The sequence below is a fragment of the Staurois parvus genome, unplaced genomic scaffold (assembly GCF_062004578.1).
Source record: "Staurois parvus isolate SC_StPar_1 unplaced genomic scaffold, SC_StPar_1.0 ptg000912l, whole genome shotgun sequence".
NCBI classification, from domain to species: domain Eukaryota; kingdom Metazoa; phylum Chordata; class Amphibia; order Anura; family Ranidae; genus Staurois; species Staurois parvus.
The window spans coordinates 140,219-158,006 of record NW_028318708.1 but is presented as its reverse complement, the minus strand read 5'-3'; the positions used below and the strand labels follow the sequence as shown (position 1 = coordinate 158,006).

At 42.5% G+C, this 17,788-nt stretch overlaps 1 protein-coding gene across 1 annotated transcript in view; it reads right to left on the bottom strand.

Annotated features, from left to right (window-relative positions):
- The window catches only part of CHAF1A (chromatin assembly factor 1 subunit A), a gene marked incomplete at its 3' end in the record, with an annotated part of 112,285 nt that overhangs the window by 2,467 nt on the left and 92,030 nt on the right, over window positions 1-17,788 (bottom strand). Inside the window, exons 6-7 of the mRNA XM_089656510.1 lie at window positions 16,282-16,362; window positions 1,232-1,336 (exon numbers count right to left, since the gene is read on the bottom strand). Of these exons, the coding sequence (XP_089512636.1) occupies window positions 1,232-1,336; window positions 16,282-16,362 (186 nt within the window). The remainder of the gene's footprint in view (window positions 1-1,231; window positions 1,337-16,281; window positions 16,363-17,788) is intronic.

The following is a 17,788-nucleotide window of genomic DNA, read 5'->3' as shown; positions in this document are numbered from 1 at the left end:
ATCCATTCCTTTCAAGCATCAGTTACATTTACTGCAGAGACCCCAAGTGGATTAAGATCTAATTACAACTATCCATTTGTCATTCGGAAAACCTCACACAGGAAGATTATTTCATCAGTCCTATAAGGACAAAAAGCTAGTTTTGCCTATACAGTTAGGCAAAACATAAGGTGAGCGCATACTAAGATCACACTGCACTTGGATTGTGGGAGTAGTATTTCACCATTGTAATTTACATTGGAAGAGGACTGTATGTGCATTTATATATTGACTTTGGCTCACCATTGGATTTCACAAATAATCACCAGCACAGTTATGTTTTATTATAGACAATCAATTCCTGCATTATATATAATTTATTTTTTATTTTATCAATTCGTTTATCAATTGATTTGGAAAAAATAGTATAAGTCACTACAGATAATTTATATAGGAGCGCGGCACTATCAGTATATTTATCTTTAGTCACAGAACACGGTTTAATGAGTAGGTGTGAATGCCAGCGAACCACAGGTGTGTTCTATTTTGTTTGTCAGTTTATTTATACAATTAGAAAATCTTAGGTTTTTACCATAGTAGCTCACAAGTACATATATAAATTCCTGAAAGAGACCAATTCTTTTACAAATGTTTGTAGAAGCAGTCTGCATGCCTAGGTGCTTGATTTTACTTTTGACAATATAGTGTATCTTTCAATAGTGCCTTGAATTTGATTATGAATTTTATTTCTAACATGTTGGTGTTATCTTTCACTTGGATGTTATAAATACAGCTGGATAAAACAAACGGTCTTTATTTCTGGCTGCAAAGCAACAAAATGTGATTTTAAAGTAGGTGATTCTTTTCTATACCCACTGCATTATACAAATTTGGAAAACTAGTGCTTGGTGGCAAGCCTAAATTTCCTAGGGCTGTTCTAAGGAGGTAGTGCTTAACTAGAATCTCTGAGACTAAGTGATTGTTAAAGGTGAAGTTATGATCCCTGGAGCATGACCATTAGTATTTTGTGCTTACTGCATCATTTCCGGCAGGTGGCAGTATAACCCATGAGTCACAAATATGAAGTGGTCTCCCTCAAAGCACAAGTACGTGAATTTAATTTTAAAAGAAATTGTGAAAAGGGCCAAAATATTTTTTTTACTAGAAAAAGTACAATTAAATAATGTTTGGGTTCAAATACAACACAAAAAGCTACTCTTTTCTGAGACAGGTTGACAATTAAAGCCTTCACCTCATCAGATACACCTCCTTCATCCTCTGACAAGTAACCATGTGGAACAAAGAATCCGTCGTCCTCATCCTCGTCCTCTTCCTTGGGATCTTCATCATCATCATCCTAACGAATGCAAGCATAGAAATGTTACCACAAATTAACCTAACACCGTTACAATAAAACATTGAATGTTTCAAGAGGCCCATACATCAGTATGAAAAATTTAAATTTTGCAAGGCAGACTGTCTCAAATATACATTTTATTAGTCTTTTCTTTAAAGTGGAACTTCACTCGCTCAACCAACGAGGACTATTTTTAATCCATATGCTGCTAGCATTGGTAAATAGGTAGTAAAGTATAGTATACAGTATTTACTTGTTTTACACTTTTGTTTTACTTTTCCTCAGTTATTTTCTGGCTTCCAGGCCTAGGCAAATTTTGTCATACATCCCAGGAGTCTTCAGGAGGGAAGGAGGGTTTTTCTCAGCCAAGAACACCCTCCTGCCTGCATACCTGAGCTAAGAGCAGATGGATTCCAAGACGTAAATGCAATGTGAACCATCTGCCCTTTTTTGGGATGGCTACAGCCAGAAATGCAAGGGGGTGTTTTTCAAAGTGATTTCTCCGCATAACAAAGCGTTGAGACATGATTGGATGGGTGAGTTTGCTTTGAATAATATAAATGAATTAAATAAGTGTTTTGGTTTGTGGTAATTCGATGCAGTGCAGTTCCCCTAACTTTAATAAGTTTAGATCCGTTTACTACGGTAACTATATTAATTTGTTTACAAATACATGCCAAAACATTCCCAGAATACTAGAATTTAGCAAAAGACTATAGTGGGACATCTGATGATAAACTTTAGATTGAGCGGTGCAAAAAAGATAAGTAAATGGTTTCCAATTGAATTCTTACAACAACCAGTCACTGCTGAAGAGGAGCTTGGGCAAAAATAGGAAATATGGCAAAGCACTAGGCCTGGATGGTTATACCCTAACCCAGTGTTTTTCTTTTACAATGGATTTTATTATAGACAACACAGCATCAAAGAAACATTCAAAAGCACTGACACAAAAGAACAAGATATACAGTTCTTCTAATGAAAGCCATAACAAATGCACTGAGGTATTGACAGAGAAACGGAGTACATAATCACAATACATAAAGAGATTATTTTTATTATTATACAGAATTTATATAGCGCCAACAGTTTGCTCAGTGCTGTACATTATAATGGGAGACAGTACACGAGACAGCACAGTAACAAAATACACGAGGGGTTCGAGGGCAGAGAAACTGAGTACATAATCACAATACATAAAGAGATGAATTGAAACCTCATAGTTTGCATTAATAGCAAACAAAGAGACCAATGAGCTAGTAAGCGAAGGCCAAAGACATCCCAAGCCTAGCCCATCCTGCGCAGTCCAGCTTTATTCCAAAAGAGAGGTGAGGGACAACACACAGCAGGTCCATAACACAATACACCATACCCAGAGTAAAGGCATATCCTTATCTCTCCCACTGTTGCTGAAAAAGCATTTGACAAGAGTGGATTGGGAATTCATTAAACACAAAGGCCTGGGAAAAAAATATACTATAACAGATTAGTGCTCAATCAAACCCAACCAACTCAGTGAAAAAAAAAACAGTGAAATAATCTGAACCATTCTCCCACCTGAAACGCTTATCAATGTCAAAAAGTAGCATCACCAAGGAGACTTTACAAAAACAGATTTAAAGAACGGTTTCCCTTTACGTAGTCCACATCCGATATCCAAGAATATCCTAGCAAAATTCCAACAGGTTTTTGAACACAAATTTAGTCCATTATCTAGGATCATTAAAATTGATCTTAAGTGCTGCAATAAAGAAGCCCTTAGCTGATAAAGATGAACATCCATGCTTGTCTACTGTAGCCCTCCCGGTACAACTACCTGTGGTATTTCTGAAACCGTTACGCACCCATTTTCTTAGCAGGCAAAAAACCCAGGCTTAGAAATTTTATTTTGACACTTTCAAAATCTAGTGGTGATACTGGATTCCTAGTTGCGGTAAAATATCACAAAGCTAGTGTACCCAAAATGACAGAATAGGATAGGGTTAGAACAATCTTTTTGCTTAACCCGGTTATCAGGCCTGTCTTGGCTGAATGCCCGTAATCAGATTTCTCTTAAGATCATAAATCATTTAGAAAATCTCTATGGTCAAAAACATCAAGCTTCTTTTCTTTCACAATTTTTATTGAAAAAAAAAAATGGGATACACAAGAGAATAGAAAAACCAGACACTAGGGCCAATAAAGGGGAAGTGTCATAAAATGGGCCTGCTTGTTTGTGGCAAGGATGACCTGGTTTTCGATCATGAAAAAAAAGTAAAATGAGGGTGTCAAAAGTAACACTACATTCCACTAGGGAGACAAATGAAGATGAAGCTCCCAGTGTGTCAAATACCTAGGGAGTAGGCTATACAAGAACCAAAAGCACACAACGCTTTACCTCCTTAACCACTTGACCTCCAGAGGATTTATCTCCCTTAATGACCAGGCCTCTTTTTGCTACTCGGCGCTGCACTAATTCAACTGATAATTGCGCGGTCATGCAATGCTGCACCCAAACGAAATTTACGTCCTTTTTTTCACACAAATAGAGCTTTCTTTCGGTGGTATTTGATCACCTGTGCGCTTTTGTTTTTCACGCTATAAACAAAAAAAGGCCAAAAATTTTGAAGAAAAACAATATTTTTTAATTTCAGCTATAAAAAATATATAAAATTAATGTAAAGATGTCTCCTGCGCTACTATATATAATGATACTAATCAGCAGCCAGCACTAAAGGTGCCACAATCACAACACCAACAATATTCAGAAAAGATAAGATAATAAAACAGTGCGGCGCTCAGACAAAGTAAGATATATTGCGATAAATGACATATAATTACTCCCCCCCTTTTTTTTTTTATATATAGGTAGTATCAACAACCATGCCACCTATATATAGTGATGGGCTGGAGATGGCATACACTCGAGTGACTTATTCATGCTCCATAGTGACTTCAAACATACTGCAGTGAATAGTGTCCTTGTGTATAAAAACATGCAAATGTGCACTGCAGGTGGCAATCCTCAAATAGGTGAAGTGCCCCCTCACCTTCCTGCTCAGGCCCTTAAGGACCAATGCGCCTTTTGTTATATAGTAAATCTTGGAGAGGTCCTTCAGATGGTAGATCCCTCAGGTAGTAATGGTGGGACTCTCCTCCTCTTAACTTCTATATCAGGTCGTTGATGGTATCAGAGGTGCCCCTCTCACACGGTCACCAATAAGAAGAAGAGAACTTGCATAGTGTAAAACCGCTTTAATGGATAAATATAAAACCAAAGAACTACTCACATGCTAAACATGTAAATACGAGCCTTCACACCACTCAAAGGGTGTACTGCATTAAGGAACTAGGAGCACCAAGATGGATATCCTGATGAAGTCACGTGTTAGAAGTGACGTAACGCGTAGATACGCCAGTGGGAGGAGCTTACACGTACGTTCTGACGTCATATCCGGCGCGGGCGCCATCTTGGTGCTCCTAGTTCCTGAATGCAGTACACCCTTTGAGTGGTGTGAAGGCTCGTATTTACATGTTTAGCATGTGAGTAGTTCTTTGGTTTTATATTTATCCATTAAAGCGGTTTTACACTATGCAAGTTCTCTTCTTCTTATTGGTGACCGTGTGAGAGGGGCACCTCTGATACCATCAACGACCTGATATAGAAGTTAAGAGGAGGAGAGTCCCACCATTACTACCTGAGGGATCTACCATCTGAAGGACCTCTCCAAGATTTACTATATAACAAAAGGCGCATTGGTCCTTAAGGGCCTGAGCAGGAAGGTGAGGGGGCACTTCACCTATTTGAGGATTGCCACCTGCAGTGCACATTTGCATGTTTTTATACACAAGGACACTATTCACTGCAGTATGTTTGAAGTCACTATGGAGCATGAATAAGTCACTCGAGTGTATGCCATCTCCAGCCCATCACTATATATAGGTGGCATGGTTGTTGATACTACCTATATATAAAAAAAAAGGGGGGGAGTAATTATATGTCATTTATCGCAATATATCTTACTTTGTCTGAGCGCCGCACTGTTTTATTATCTTATAAAAAATATATAGTAAACTCAAAGTTGGTTATAAATTTAGGCCAAAATGTATTCGGCTACGTTTTTAGTAAAAAAAATCCCAATAGGTGTATATTGATTGCTTTGTGTGAAAGTTATAGCGTCTACAAACTATGGTATAGATACTGCAATTTACGCCTTTTTTTGCTATACAGCGCTGCGCTAGTTTAAAGGACAATTGCGCGGTCATGCAATATGGTACATAAATTAAATTTACATCCTTTTTTCCCCCCACAAATTGAGCTTTTTTTCGATGGTATTTGATCGCCTGTGCGGTTTTTATTTTTTGCGCTATAAAAAAAAAAAAAAAAAAGGCTGACAATTTTGAGGAAAAAAAACAATATTTTGCACTTCTTGCTATAAAACATGTCCAGTAAAAAAATGTAAAAATCAAATTTAGTCATAAATTTCTGCCAAAATGCATTCTGCGACATGTCTTTGGTAAAAAAAAAAATACCCCAATACGTATAAATAATTGGTTTAGGTGAAAGTTATAGAGTTTACAAATGGCGGGAAAGATACTGGGATTTTTGGTTTTTTTTTATACTAGTAATGGCGGTGATCAGCGACTTATGGCGGCGGTCAGCGACTTATGGCGGCGGTCAGCGACTTATGGCGGCGGTCAGCGACTTATGGCGGCGGTCAGCGACTTATGGCGGCGGTCAGCGACTTATGGCGGCGGTCAGCGACTTATGGCGGGACTGCAGCTGACATTCTGACATTAGGGGGTACTGGCTTGGGGTCACTGACATCCCCAGTGACACCAATACAGTGATCAGTGCAAAAAAACAAAAAAAACAAGGGGTTAAGTTTATTATTCAGGGAAAGGGTTAACTGTTATTTTTTTTTTTTTTACTCTGTAGCACATTTAAATAGAAATGATCTTCTTATTGATAAACAGATGCCTAAAAAAAGCCACATATGTCCATTTGTTACGACATTTTGGAGACAATATAAGGATATTAACCATATCATTTATAAAAACTGGAAGATCTTAAAAGCGGACCCAATACTTACCAACATATTACCAAAAAAACAGAGATTGTTTTCCGTAGGGCGACCAGCCTACGTCACTACCTTGCACCAAATGTTATTGATCCACCTAAAGGGATCTCCCTATTTAAAGACCTGAATGGCTACCATCCATGTAACAAATGTATAGCTTGTAAATGTGATAATACTAGAAAATATAAACAAACTACTTTTATGTCACACACAACGGGAAGTACTTATAATATTAACAAATTTATTACTTGTAATAGTAAATTCGTTGTCTATTTGCTTGAATGTCCATGCAAGTTGCAGTACATTGGACGTACCACCAGGAGGCTAAGGGACAGGTTACGGGAGCATGTCAACAACATAAAACGTGGTTATAGAGAACATTCGGTTTCCAATCACTACAGGAGGTTTCATAATAAAGATCCTACCTCACTTAAATTTAAAGGCATAGACCTAATCAAACCTCACTGGAGAGGAATGCACAAAAAAAGAGCCGTGTCACAATTAGAAATGAAATGGATATACGAACTCCACTCTTTACAACCCAACGGACTCAATATAGAGGTAGATATTAACTGTTTCATAGAAAACAGCTAGTTGAGTCATCATATATTTGACCCATCCACTATCCTGATCATTTATCCTCTATTGTTCTCTATGAGGAATGATCACACTTGATAGTTTCTTCTTTCTTTCCGTACCATTTTATCGTTCTACAACCTTCTTATATTTTTAATGCATCTTTTATGGATATACGTTCATTTACATATAATTAATTTTTTGAACGTATTTTATATTTTTTGATACCTGCTATGGTCTTGATAGTGCTAAGTCCTTGGAGATATCACATACCCATTTTTATGCAATATATTTATTTTTGGTTTTTGGTTTTTATATTTAACATTTATTTTAATACTATTTCCTTATTATTTCCTTACATATTAGTATGTATTTATATATAAATACCCACTTGGGCCATACAATGTCATACTACTACTTGATATGTAGCAATTAGCCTATTCTCCATTCTGGAACTGGGCGGATATATATATTTTTATTGATTCATATTGATTTTTATTGAACTTGATTGTGACTTGTTTATGTACTACATGATGCTATTACCTGATTCACACATGCGCATTAATCTTAGCTGGTTCTGTTCCATACATAGCTATTATTATCTTTAATACTCCCCCTTTCTTTGCTTTCACAGTAAGCTATCATTTGAAATAGCCCATTTTTTTGCTAAAACATTTCTATTACCACAGTGTTTCCATCCGTTTCGGTTTAATAGAAATGGTGTTGTAGCCTTTGTTCTGTGCACACTAGCACATTCCAATATTGAATACACAGACCTTATGTCTGCTCTGTTTACTAATCCTGGGAGACCAAGGGAAAATGGTGCGCGTACATTCGCGCCTGCGCAGTTCGCTCTGCACGTCCCCAGCCAGGCTACACCTTACTGCGCATGTGCAAACTTCCGCATAAATACAATTGACGAACGGCATGGCGTGTTCGGCAACCCCCCTCTGAAGACGTGCCGGAGCACGATACGCATAAGGAGGAGCCACACCACGCCGTGAAGTCACGCAGCCAGAGCAACGCGGAGCTCTGGCAGCCATCTTAACATTCCAGACGGTCAGTTATGCACCAATAACTGTCTGCAACGATTTTGTGCACCCGATGTACCTTAAATAAATTTCACTTTTTTTTACCAATTACTACACTATGGGAGTACCTTTGTTACCCCTTGGGGGAGCATTCTAATTTACAGACCTACTCCTGGATGTACCGGAGGTACTCGGATCATATCTCATCAGTAATCACCAGGTGGACCCCCAATTGGAGAGGACCAACAGCCTTATACGCAGTTGAGGGAGGACCACCCATTACCGGATGACATCTGGGTTATATACAAAGGCGCATACTTTATGCGGGTCTGGTGAGTGCGCATTGCTGTATCATATATTTACACGGATACCAGGATCAAGACACCTGAGCACCTATACTCTCTCATTGATTTGCAGGAGGACTTTTTATTTTGATCTAACAATCGCCATTTTTGTGATTTTATAAGCGCTGCACTTTATTTATATAACTGCTGGCATTGGTTGTAATAAGTGGAGAAGGCTAGTTCCACTCGAGACCCCTGGCCAAACTGATTTCCTTCCACCACCACCAGAGGGACCTCTTGACCCTGGACGAGAGCTAGACTGCCAGATCTAAAGTAGACCTGTCTCCATTGAAAATCTTCAGAAGAAAAGCCTGAAGAGGCCGCTGGTGGAGTCTTGCCCGCGGGACCGCTGGGAAACCTGAAGTCATGAGACCCACTGCCCTTGAAACCTTCGTTATTGAAACCGACAGATTGCACTGCAACTCTGCTAGCGTCTGATCTGTCGTGATACATTTTTCCCGAGGAAGGAAGATTTTCTCCTCCACTGAAGAGACCTCTTATCCCAGATTGGTCACTTTCTGGGAGGGAGTTAAAGAGGACCTGTCCCTGTTTATGAGCCAGCCTAGGCTCCGAAGGAAATCCTGAGCCACCTGCAGATCTTCTGCCAACTGCTGATGAGATTTGGCCACAAATAGAAGGTCATCCAGATAAGGAACAATGGTAATGGACTTTATCCTTAGGGAAACCAAGGCCTCCTCCAGCACCTTCGTCAAAATTCTTGGCGCTGAGGCTAGCCCAAAGTGTAGAGCCCGACACAGCCAGTGAAGGATCTGTGAACCCATCTTTACTGTTACTCTCAGGCATTTTTGACTCGCTGATGAATGGGAATATGGAAATACTCATCCCCTCAGATCCAACGTGGCCATAAAACAACCTGGGAAAAGAATGTTCTTTAAAGAGAAGATCGATTCCATTCTGAAGTGCTTGTACCTCAGTGATCGATTTAAAGGGCACAGGTTTAAGATTAGGCAAAATTTTCCCAAAGGCTTCCCCACTACAAACACGTGGTAATAACATCCCTTCCCCTACTCGCTCTGAGGGACTTGAACTAGGACCTGCTGGTCCACCAAGTCTCCAATTAGGCCACACAGAGCTTGTGCCCTGTTCCAGTCTTTGGGAAGATTGGTTACCAGGAATCTGGCAGGGGGACAGGAGTCGAACGCTAAACTGTACCCCCTATCAGGTCCAGAATATAGGGGTTCAGGGAGATTGAAGCCCACTGAGGGGGGCTAGGAGAGGCCCTAAGGAGGATTGAATAGAATCCCTTTTAACCTATTTTTGTGTCCCGTCCAATGTTTTTTTTTGGGCTGAACATCCTTAATCTGATGTACCTGCGATTTTGGACGAAAAACCTTCCCGGAGTAAGATTTCTTTTTTACTCTCAGGAAAAGCACTTTGTCAGCCATACACTCCAAGGCTTCCTCTAGACTAGGACCATAAAGGATGTCACCTGTAAAAGGGCAAGGCACAGCTTAGATGCGGAATCCTCTGCCCAGGTCTTTAACCATAAAGCCCGCCTGGCTGAGTTTACCAGGGCCAAAGTCCTTGCGGCTAGTTTCACTGATTCTGCCGAGGCATCTGCGAGGAAACCTATCGCCTTAAACAGTAAAGGCAGAGATTTTAAGATCTGCTTCCTGGAGGTTCCTGCCGCCAAGTGTGTCTGTAACTGGGTAAGCCAGCACGCGAGGTTACTGGCAACACAGGTGGCCGATAGACCCGGCTTAAGGCTAATAGATGAGGATTCCCATGCTCCACGCAGCAAGATCTCTCCTCTCTCATCCATGGGGTCCTTTAGGGCCCCCATGTCCTCAAATGCCAAATCCATCCTCTTGGAAACTCTGGATAAGGGGGCGTCCAATCTTGGAACTTTGTTCCAAGGTTGGGACCCATCTTCATCTAAAGGAAATCTTTTTAAATTACGTGAAAAAAAGGGCTTCTTTTCAGGGTTTTCCCACTCCTGCCTAATTGTATCAACCAGGGAGCTACAAACCGGAAAGACCCTGATGCACGAGGTCATGCTTAGATAAACAGGATTGGAATGTAGCTGTCATGTCATCTTTAATGGAGGTGAGAACTTTGTGACAGGATGTAAAAGTCATTTTTAACTAGGCTATCTACACAGTTGCAACATAAGGCTTTTTCGCAAGTAGAACCCAACTTAACTGCGCACACTGCACACCACTTCTTTGGGGCCTGACTCTGGGTCCTGTCCTGGGTCTTAACCTAAGCAAGAAAAGAACAGAATAAGGAGGACCCTCAGCCCTAATCTCCTTAACCAAACACCACTGTGCTGGGGGAGAATGGGAAGTGTGCCCGTCACATGCCCTCAGAGACTGGGAAAAACACCCCCCAGGAGTCAGCAATAGGGACCAGTTCCCAAGCCTACCTGAGAGGAGTTGGTGCCGGAACCAGGGTCCGCTTGCTGTGAAGAGCCAGCTTCCATCATGTCCTGTTTGGCGTGTTCTGCAGCCTCTGTTGGGTTTCAAACGCCGCACCGACCACCCGATCCAGATGCCTGTGCCTTCTGATGACGTCACCGCACCTGACTTCCTGCTTCTGGAGTGCTTGCCCCGCCCCCCCCCGGAAGTTGCATCCGGCCCTTCTGCCCGGAGCCCTGCACCACTGTGCAGCCTATGCCGGAGAAGGGAAGAAAGGGCTTTCTAGGCTCATGGGGGAAAGGATGCCCCAGGCTCACTGCCGGGCACTCCGCCCATTCAACCTGTGGGCAACCTCACCGGCGGTCCCCTCCACTGAGGACTGAAGGCCATCCCACACGCAGCCCCACTCCACTCACCATGGCGGGATCGTGTCGGGAAAGGAGGCAAGTCTAATCCCGGGAGTTTACACTCTTCCAGGCTTCCCCTAGAGTGCAGAGACCCCTCAGGCTCCTGAACATGTATCCTTCCGGATCAGGAAACACTAAAAACGGAGGATGGAAGCCTTTAGGTCCGCCTTTGGGATTGGGATTACGCGCTTCCTGACCTGGAGGGAGGAGCTCTATGTCTCAAGGGGCTGTCCTGGAAGCCGCTGGGAGAAAGTGTTTTACTATATTTAGAAACTGCAGCTTTGCACTGTATGCTATTAAATCATTGATGTAACATTCAGGTCCCTAATAACAATGCTTGTCATCCTAGAATGTATGAAACACTGCATGCATGTGTTTAGCCCCCAAGTGCATAACTTTACATTTATCAACATTAAATCTATTTTTGCCACACTTTCACACAGGGAAGACTCAGTTTTGATCAGCAGGGGATCTGTTTGCCGATTCCCTGCTGATCAGAGCAGAGTGGGCAGATGACCAGTCGATGTCAACTCAGTTTCTGCAGAGAGAACAGAGGCCGCTCCGCTCTATGGGCGACCAGGTGTAAACAGACTCCGCTGACCGTTTACACCCAACTGCCCTCCAATCTGATCCAGCTAGATTAAGGATGACAGATACCTATCCATTTTAGCGGACCAGATCGGACCCAGATGTAGGTGGGTGTAAATGGACAAACGTCCGTTTACACCCACTGGTCTATAGGGGTAAATGGACCGTCCAATCAGGTCCGCCTGACAAACTGACACGCGGACCTGACCAGACCCCATGTGTGAAATGGATCTTAAATAGTGCATTGAGGTTGGCTTCTAAGTTGGAGACATCCTGTAAGGAGGCTGATTCACTACATAGCTTGGTGTTATCTGCAAACACAAAATTGTTACTTTTAATCCCCAAACTCATTATGTATACATATATTAAAGAGAAAGTGTCCCAACACTGATTCATACGCTGAATGGTCTAAGGTTATTAGTGGTATACCCAAAGGTTCAAAGTACAAATCATTAATCACTACTTTCTGAATATAGCCTTTTAGTCAGTTTTCTATACATTTACAAAGTAAATTTTCTAAGCCTGTAGACTAACGTACTCATTAGCTGCATGTGGAGGCAGTATCAAACACTTTTGAAAAGTCCAAGTACATTATATTCAAAGCCACTCTTGCTTAAATTTTTGCTTGCTTCCTCAGAAAAGAAATCAGATTTGTTTGATATTTCCTGAATGCATGCTATAGCTAAAAATATGGTTTACTAGCAAAAACTCTTCTAGGTGGTCTTTTATTAAAGCATAAAGTATCTTTCCAACTATAGATTAAACTAACCGGCATATACTTACTTGGTAAAGACTTTGATCCTTTTTTTATATGTAGGCACCATATTGGCCTTGCACCAATCCAGTGGTACCAAACCCATCAATAGTGTTTCTACAAATTAGAAACAATAGCTTTGAACTAACAGACCTCAACTTTGAGGACACGTGTCCATTTGGTTCAGGTGGTTTATTCACTTTTATTTTGTCTAAATGTTTCTGGACCATACAAATTTTGAACCACTGTGGTTCATTTGGAGTCAGGACAAAAACTGCCCCCATTATGGAACTTGCACTCTCCTATTTTCCATTTTAAGGGATAAAGGAGGAATTTAACTATGTTGCCCCAGTCACGAACTCTAAATTATCTTGTAAAAAGGGCCTACCAATTTAGATCTGACATTTTTACTATTTATCAGAAGAATTTTTAAAAAGGTTTGTCTTATTCTTTTGCAACCTGACCATTTTGATTTTTTTACAGCCTTGATTTCCATTTTTACTAGGTTGATTTCTTTGCTTTAAGCAGCATTGGATTCAAGGCTGTAAAAATTCAAAATGATGGTCAGGTTGTAAAAGAATCAGACAAACCTCCAAAAATTCTTCATCAGGTCAATAAGTCATCAAATCAGCATATCAGGACACTCGACAATGCACCACAGCCAAGACAGAGCTCTGAAAGGAGATGGGCAGCCTCCAGGGGTTCATTCAAATGTACCTCAGGCTCTGGAGCAACAAGGTTGTCGAATCCCTGTAAACTTAAGACAAGTGTCCAGTGGACAATCAGTGCTGCAGAACCGTGGCCCATTCAGTATGTGCCTGTTATTACCAATGCCGGCCCGCAATTGTAAGCATAAATGCGGGCGACCAAAAAACTGTCCTACGCTCCACAGAAGGAACCATCACAGTGGGCGAGGTCATCTTCTGCAGAAAAGCCCCCTCAAGGGGGCAATGCAGCACAAGCACTTCAGGGGAGAAAAAAAAAAAAAAAAAACGACTATAGGCGCCCCCCTGCTTAGCCAGTCTATGCGTAACAGAAAGGACATCTACCGTACCAGGAGCCCCTGAGGGAACATCTCCCGTTAACGTTCCCCACACCGGTAGAAGAGTATGGCCATCAGCCTCAGCTTTTGCATAGGAATGAAGCAGACATTCCTCCTTTCTCACAGCAACATCCTCACATCGCTCCCACAGACTTCCAATGATGTAGATGGCAACACCCCAGGCCGTTGTTTCCAGCTCTGAACTGCGCAGCAAAAGCAGCAGTGCCGGGCGTGATGCCTCAAACCATGTCCTACCCCAATTCAGCTGACAACCAAGTCGGTAGCGAAAGAGGGGTATACCGCAATCAGACAGGCCCGAAGCCCCCCATGTTCACGCAACGACAGGGAAGAACCAAGCACATCTGACACTGGTAAGGTGTTCCCATCAGGAGCTTGTACTATGCGGGGTCACCGAATCACTTCCAGGTGGGGAAAGATACAATACCCTGGTATATAGCATATAAGACTCCTGCAATTTGCATCCAGTGAATATCTGCAGGCTGAGAGCAGCCATGGGAAAAGCCCTATGCAAGTAGGACTTCACCACCTTGCTAGACAGGAATAAAGCATATAGCGCAGATATGATCCTGGCACTACCCCTAGTGCTGCCAAACGCCACAGTCAATCTGCAGTCAGACTGGCAGACACCGCTCCTACAAGCTGTCACCGACCCGTGGTGTCACAGGTGGGCTCTCCTCACATATGGGAGCAGGACAGACCCACCCCTCGCACGGGTGGGAGGACGGGATGGATCGTACTACCCACCCAGAGGCGGGAGCCAGTTAACGAGTGAAAGCCCATAAGCAAAATGGTGGGTGCCGCCTTCAGGATCGGTAGGCCGCAATGCCGCGGCCTATAATTATGGGAAGCCACACCCACGGTAGGAATTAAATAAAAAAAAGTTCACCAGGCAAGGCTCAGTGTTGGAAGCATCCCCACCATCTAGAGTAAGTCAGGGCCATCCAAAGGGTGCCGGGACAATGCACAGTCCACATGGCCCCTGTAGCACCGGGGTTTCCACAGCAGTACAGGAAGGGAGGAAGAGGGAGTTTATGTGGCAGTGGCCCTCCCATGACCCAGATCGGAGAGTTCACTGCCTGCCTGGGGGTACAGATACAACCACTGCTGAAGGGGAACCACACACAGAGGCGGGCATCCCAGCAGCAACACTCCATAACCGCATGGGGTCAGGAGGGAAGGGGGGACTAGGAGGAACAGGGTATCAAAACAAACATCAATTCTCCCCAAAAAGGAACAGGAGGGAGAGCAGGAGGAGAGCCCTGTAGGGAATGACCTATCCATGCCCCACGCACACCCGAGACAGATTCACCTCACCACAGAAGTGGGGGGTTGCGCTGTCAGCCAGGGTAACACAGACTCTGGCGCCCAGTCATATGTGTCCCTGTGAGACTTAACTCCTTGGCTGCCCCGGTCCAGGATGGGGCTCGTCACGGCCGACCCAGTGCGGAGCTAAAGGTCTGCAGGCGATCGATGGCCAGACTGGGGTGTCCACTGGATAGATTATCCAGCTGTCGCCCAGCCCGCCTGTTTGTATCCGAAGGAAAACAAAATCCAAGGGGAAAAAAAAAAAAAGGCTATGGAACCACAGGTCCCAGCAGGGAACCGGAAACAGGCGGAAAGAACTGGAATGCATATAGCAGAGAGGGAATTTATACCAGCTAGGACTGCCCTTAGGCGGTGCAGTGTTTTTTCTGCCTCATGTCATACTCCTGTAGGTGGCAATGTAACCATATGGTCAAGAATCAGAAGAGCATTTTAAAAATCCACCATGCCTCGCTTCCCAGGAGCCTTCTTTCCCTATCGCCCTCCCTTGGCAAGTAAGATAGCCTTTCTATTCCTCTAAATCTAAAAGGAGAGATCACAATGACAATCCATGAAATGACGTAGAGATCTGCCTGACATTCAGATTTGTGTCACAGAAATGCTCATTAATCCTAGTTCTTAATGCACATGTAGTACACCCCAAGATTTTTGGTTTTCATTTTAATGTTACAGGCTGGCCTCATGTCTATTCAGCGTGGTAGGGTCATGGTTCCCTGAAACACTGCCTAGGGGTTATCAATCCAGATGCTGCAAGACCTAGCCACAATGGATGGAAGTTTAAGCTAGATGGAAAAAAAAAAATAAAAAATTCTCCACGTAAAGAATTGTTTAGGATCTTCCAGATATAAAGCAGGACTATTAGCTAGAAACCTGCTCTCAGAGGGATCATTGTTCACCTAAGGACACTAGGAAAAAGTGAGAATTACTGAAAGTGGGAGGGGCTATAAGGGATTTCCTAATAGCTTTGATTGTCAGTGCCATGTTAGCAATGCTACGCAGGTAGCATGCCTATTTAGAACTTTATAACAGGAGAGCAAATCCAGGAAACGATTCAGCTTCTGAGCTTAGCCCGGCATAGCAGATGCTGGTTCAACCAGCTAGTGGTTGAAGCAATGATCTGGAACTTAGGTTGTAAGTTCAGCACACAGGGGCCCAACATTTTGCTCTGGCAGATCAGATCTCAGGCACTAAAAAGACTACTGCAGACACCTCTGTTGTCAAATGTCAATAGATTAGCAGCTTTAACATTTCCCACAGGCCATTGCCTCAGTGGTTAATAAAAGAAAAATATCAAAGTGTCTGATGGTGGTCTGCATATGGTCTATGGATACAAATCCTGCACGATACAAACATTGTTCAAATAGCAGTACATAAAATCTATCCAGGTTTTAAAATGTTACGTATTTCAACCCTGTACTTACCCCTTCACTATGAGATAAAGATTCACCAGGTTCATCCTCCTCCCATTCATCATCACTATCAACTTCATAGTCAAAAAGAACCTGCAGTAAAGACAATTGTCTTCTATATTATACAAGTGTGTACAGCTATGTATATCACAGAAACACATGAATTCTACAATACAAGGGATCACTGTCAGGCTTGTGTCCTCAAATTTGTCACTATGCTGGTAAATAATTGCAAGGACTAAGTGCAAACACAAGCCCACACAAATATGCAAGCTGTTCCCCACTCACAAATTATGGGCTTTAAAAAAACCTTCGATATTTCTAGTCAAGCAGACCAATACACATGCTTTCGCAAACACAACTTTAACATTTATAAGGTTAACCAAACCATAACATTTCCTTTAAAGATTTAGTAAAAGTATTCCCTGTATCTTTACATTTTTAACCACTTGCCCTCCTGAGGATTTACCCCCTTAATGACCAGGCCTCTTTTTGATACTCTGCGCTGTACTAATTCAACTGATAATTGTGCGGTCATGCAATGCTGTCCCTTTATTTTATCACTTTTAATGCTGTCACAGGGAATGCAAATATCCCCTATAACGTCAATGGGCATTGTCATATATTCTTTTTTCAGAAATGTGGGTTCTATTAGACTCTAGATATCTCCTCTGCCCTTACATTATCTAATCAAACCAGGATCGTTGTGATCAGGTGCTTTCCCAATTTACAAATGGCACTGTTTATATCCTGAGAAACTGAAGTGATGAAATGCTCATAGCTTCTGATTTCTTAGGCTATAGAGATGATCGGCACCATTCTGGTCTCCAATCAGCTCTATGGTCAGCTGGCAGAAACACCGGCTGCATTCTCAGGTTCCCCCGATGGTACGGGACTGCCCGAGAAAGCAGTGGAAGGCAGCGGGGGAGGGGAGGGGCATGGTCTCCCGCTGCTTTTAAAAGCACACCGGCAGCCACTAGGATTGCTTTTACAATCACCAGCTGAAAGAAATGACACCAGGATGATGCCTGCAGCTGTAGGCATCATCCTGGTATAACCAAAGTCCAGTGATGTACCAGTACATGTTGGGTATATATGCTATGTTCTAGTTTTTTTTTTGTATGCAGCCTGTGGGCTGAAAGAAAAAGAAGAAATCTCTGCAAAAAAAAAAACATGTGGCATGCCCACCATTAAAATATACTGCCCTGCATCCACCCACTTCTAATGGTGGGCACACATTAGGTCACACTTTGCCACATGCATCAGTTCCAAGATTGTACAAATGTCTAAATAGTGACACGCTTGAATAAAAATTGTCCACGTATAAGTGGTACCCCATATGGAAAAAGGATGACACCAAGTCCTAAACTATCTTGCCACTACTCCCCATGTAGTCTGGGCATCCGGGGGGCTCCACGTGACTATCCCCTCGTAAATCCAAAAGTTATAAGTATAGCCTGTTGCCCTCTCACAGGTCTTCTACATCTTGACCCCATATCTGGCACGCTTGCTAGGGAGA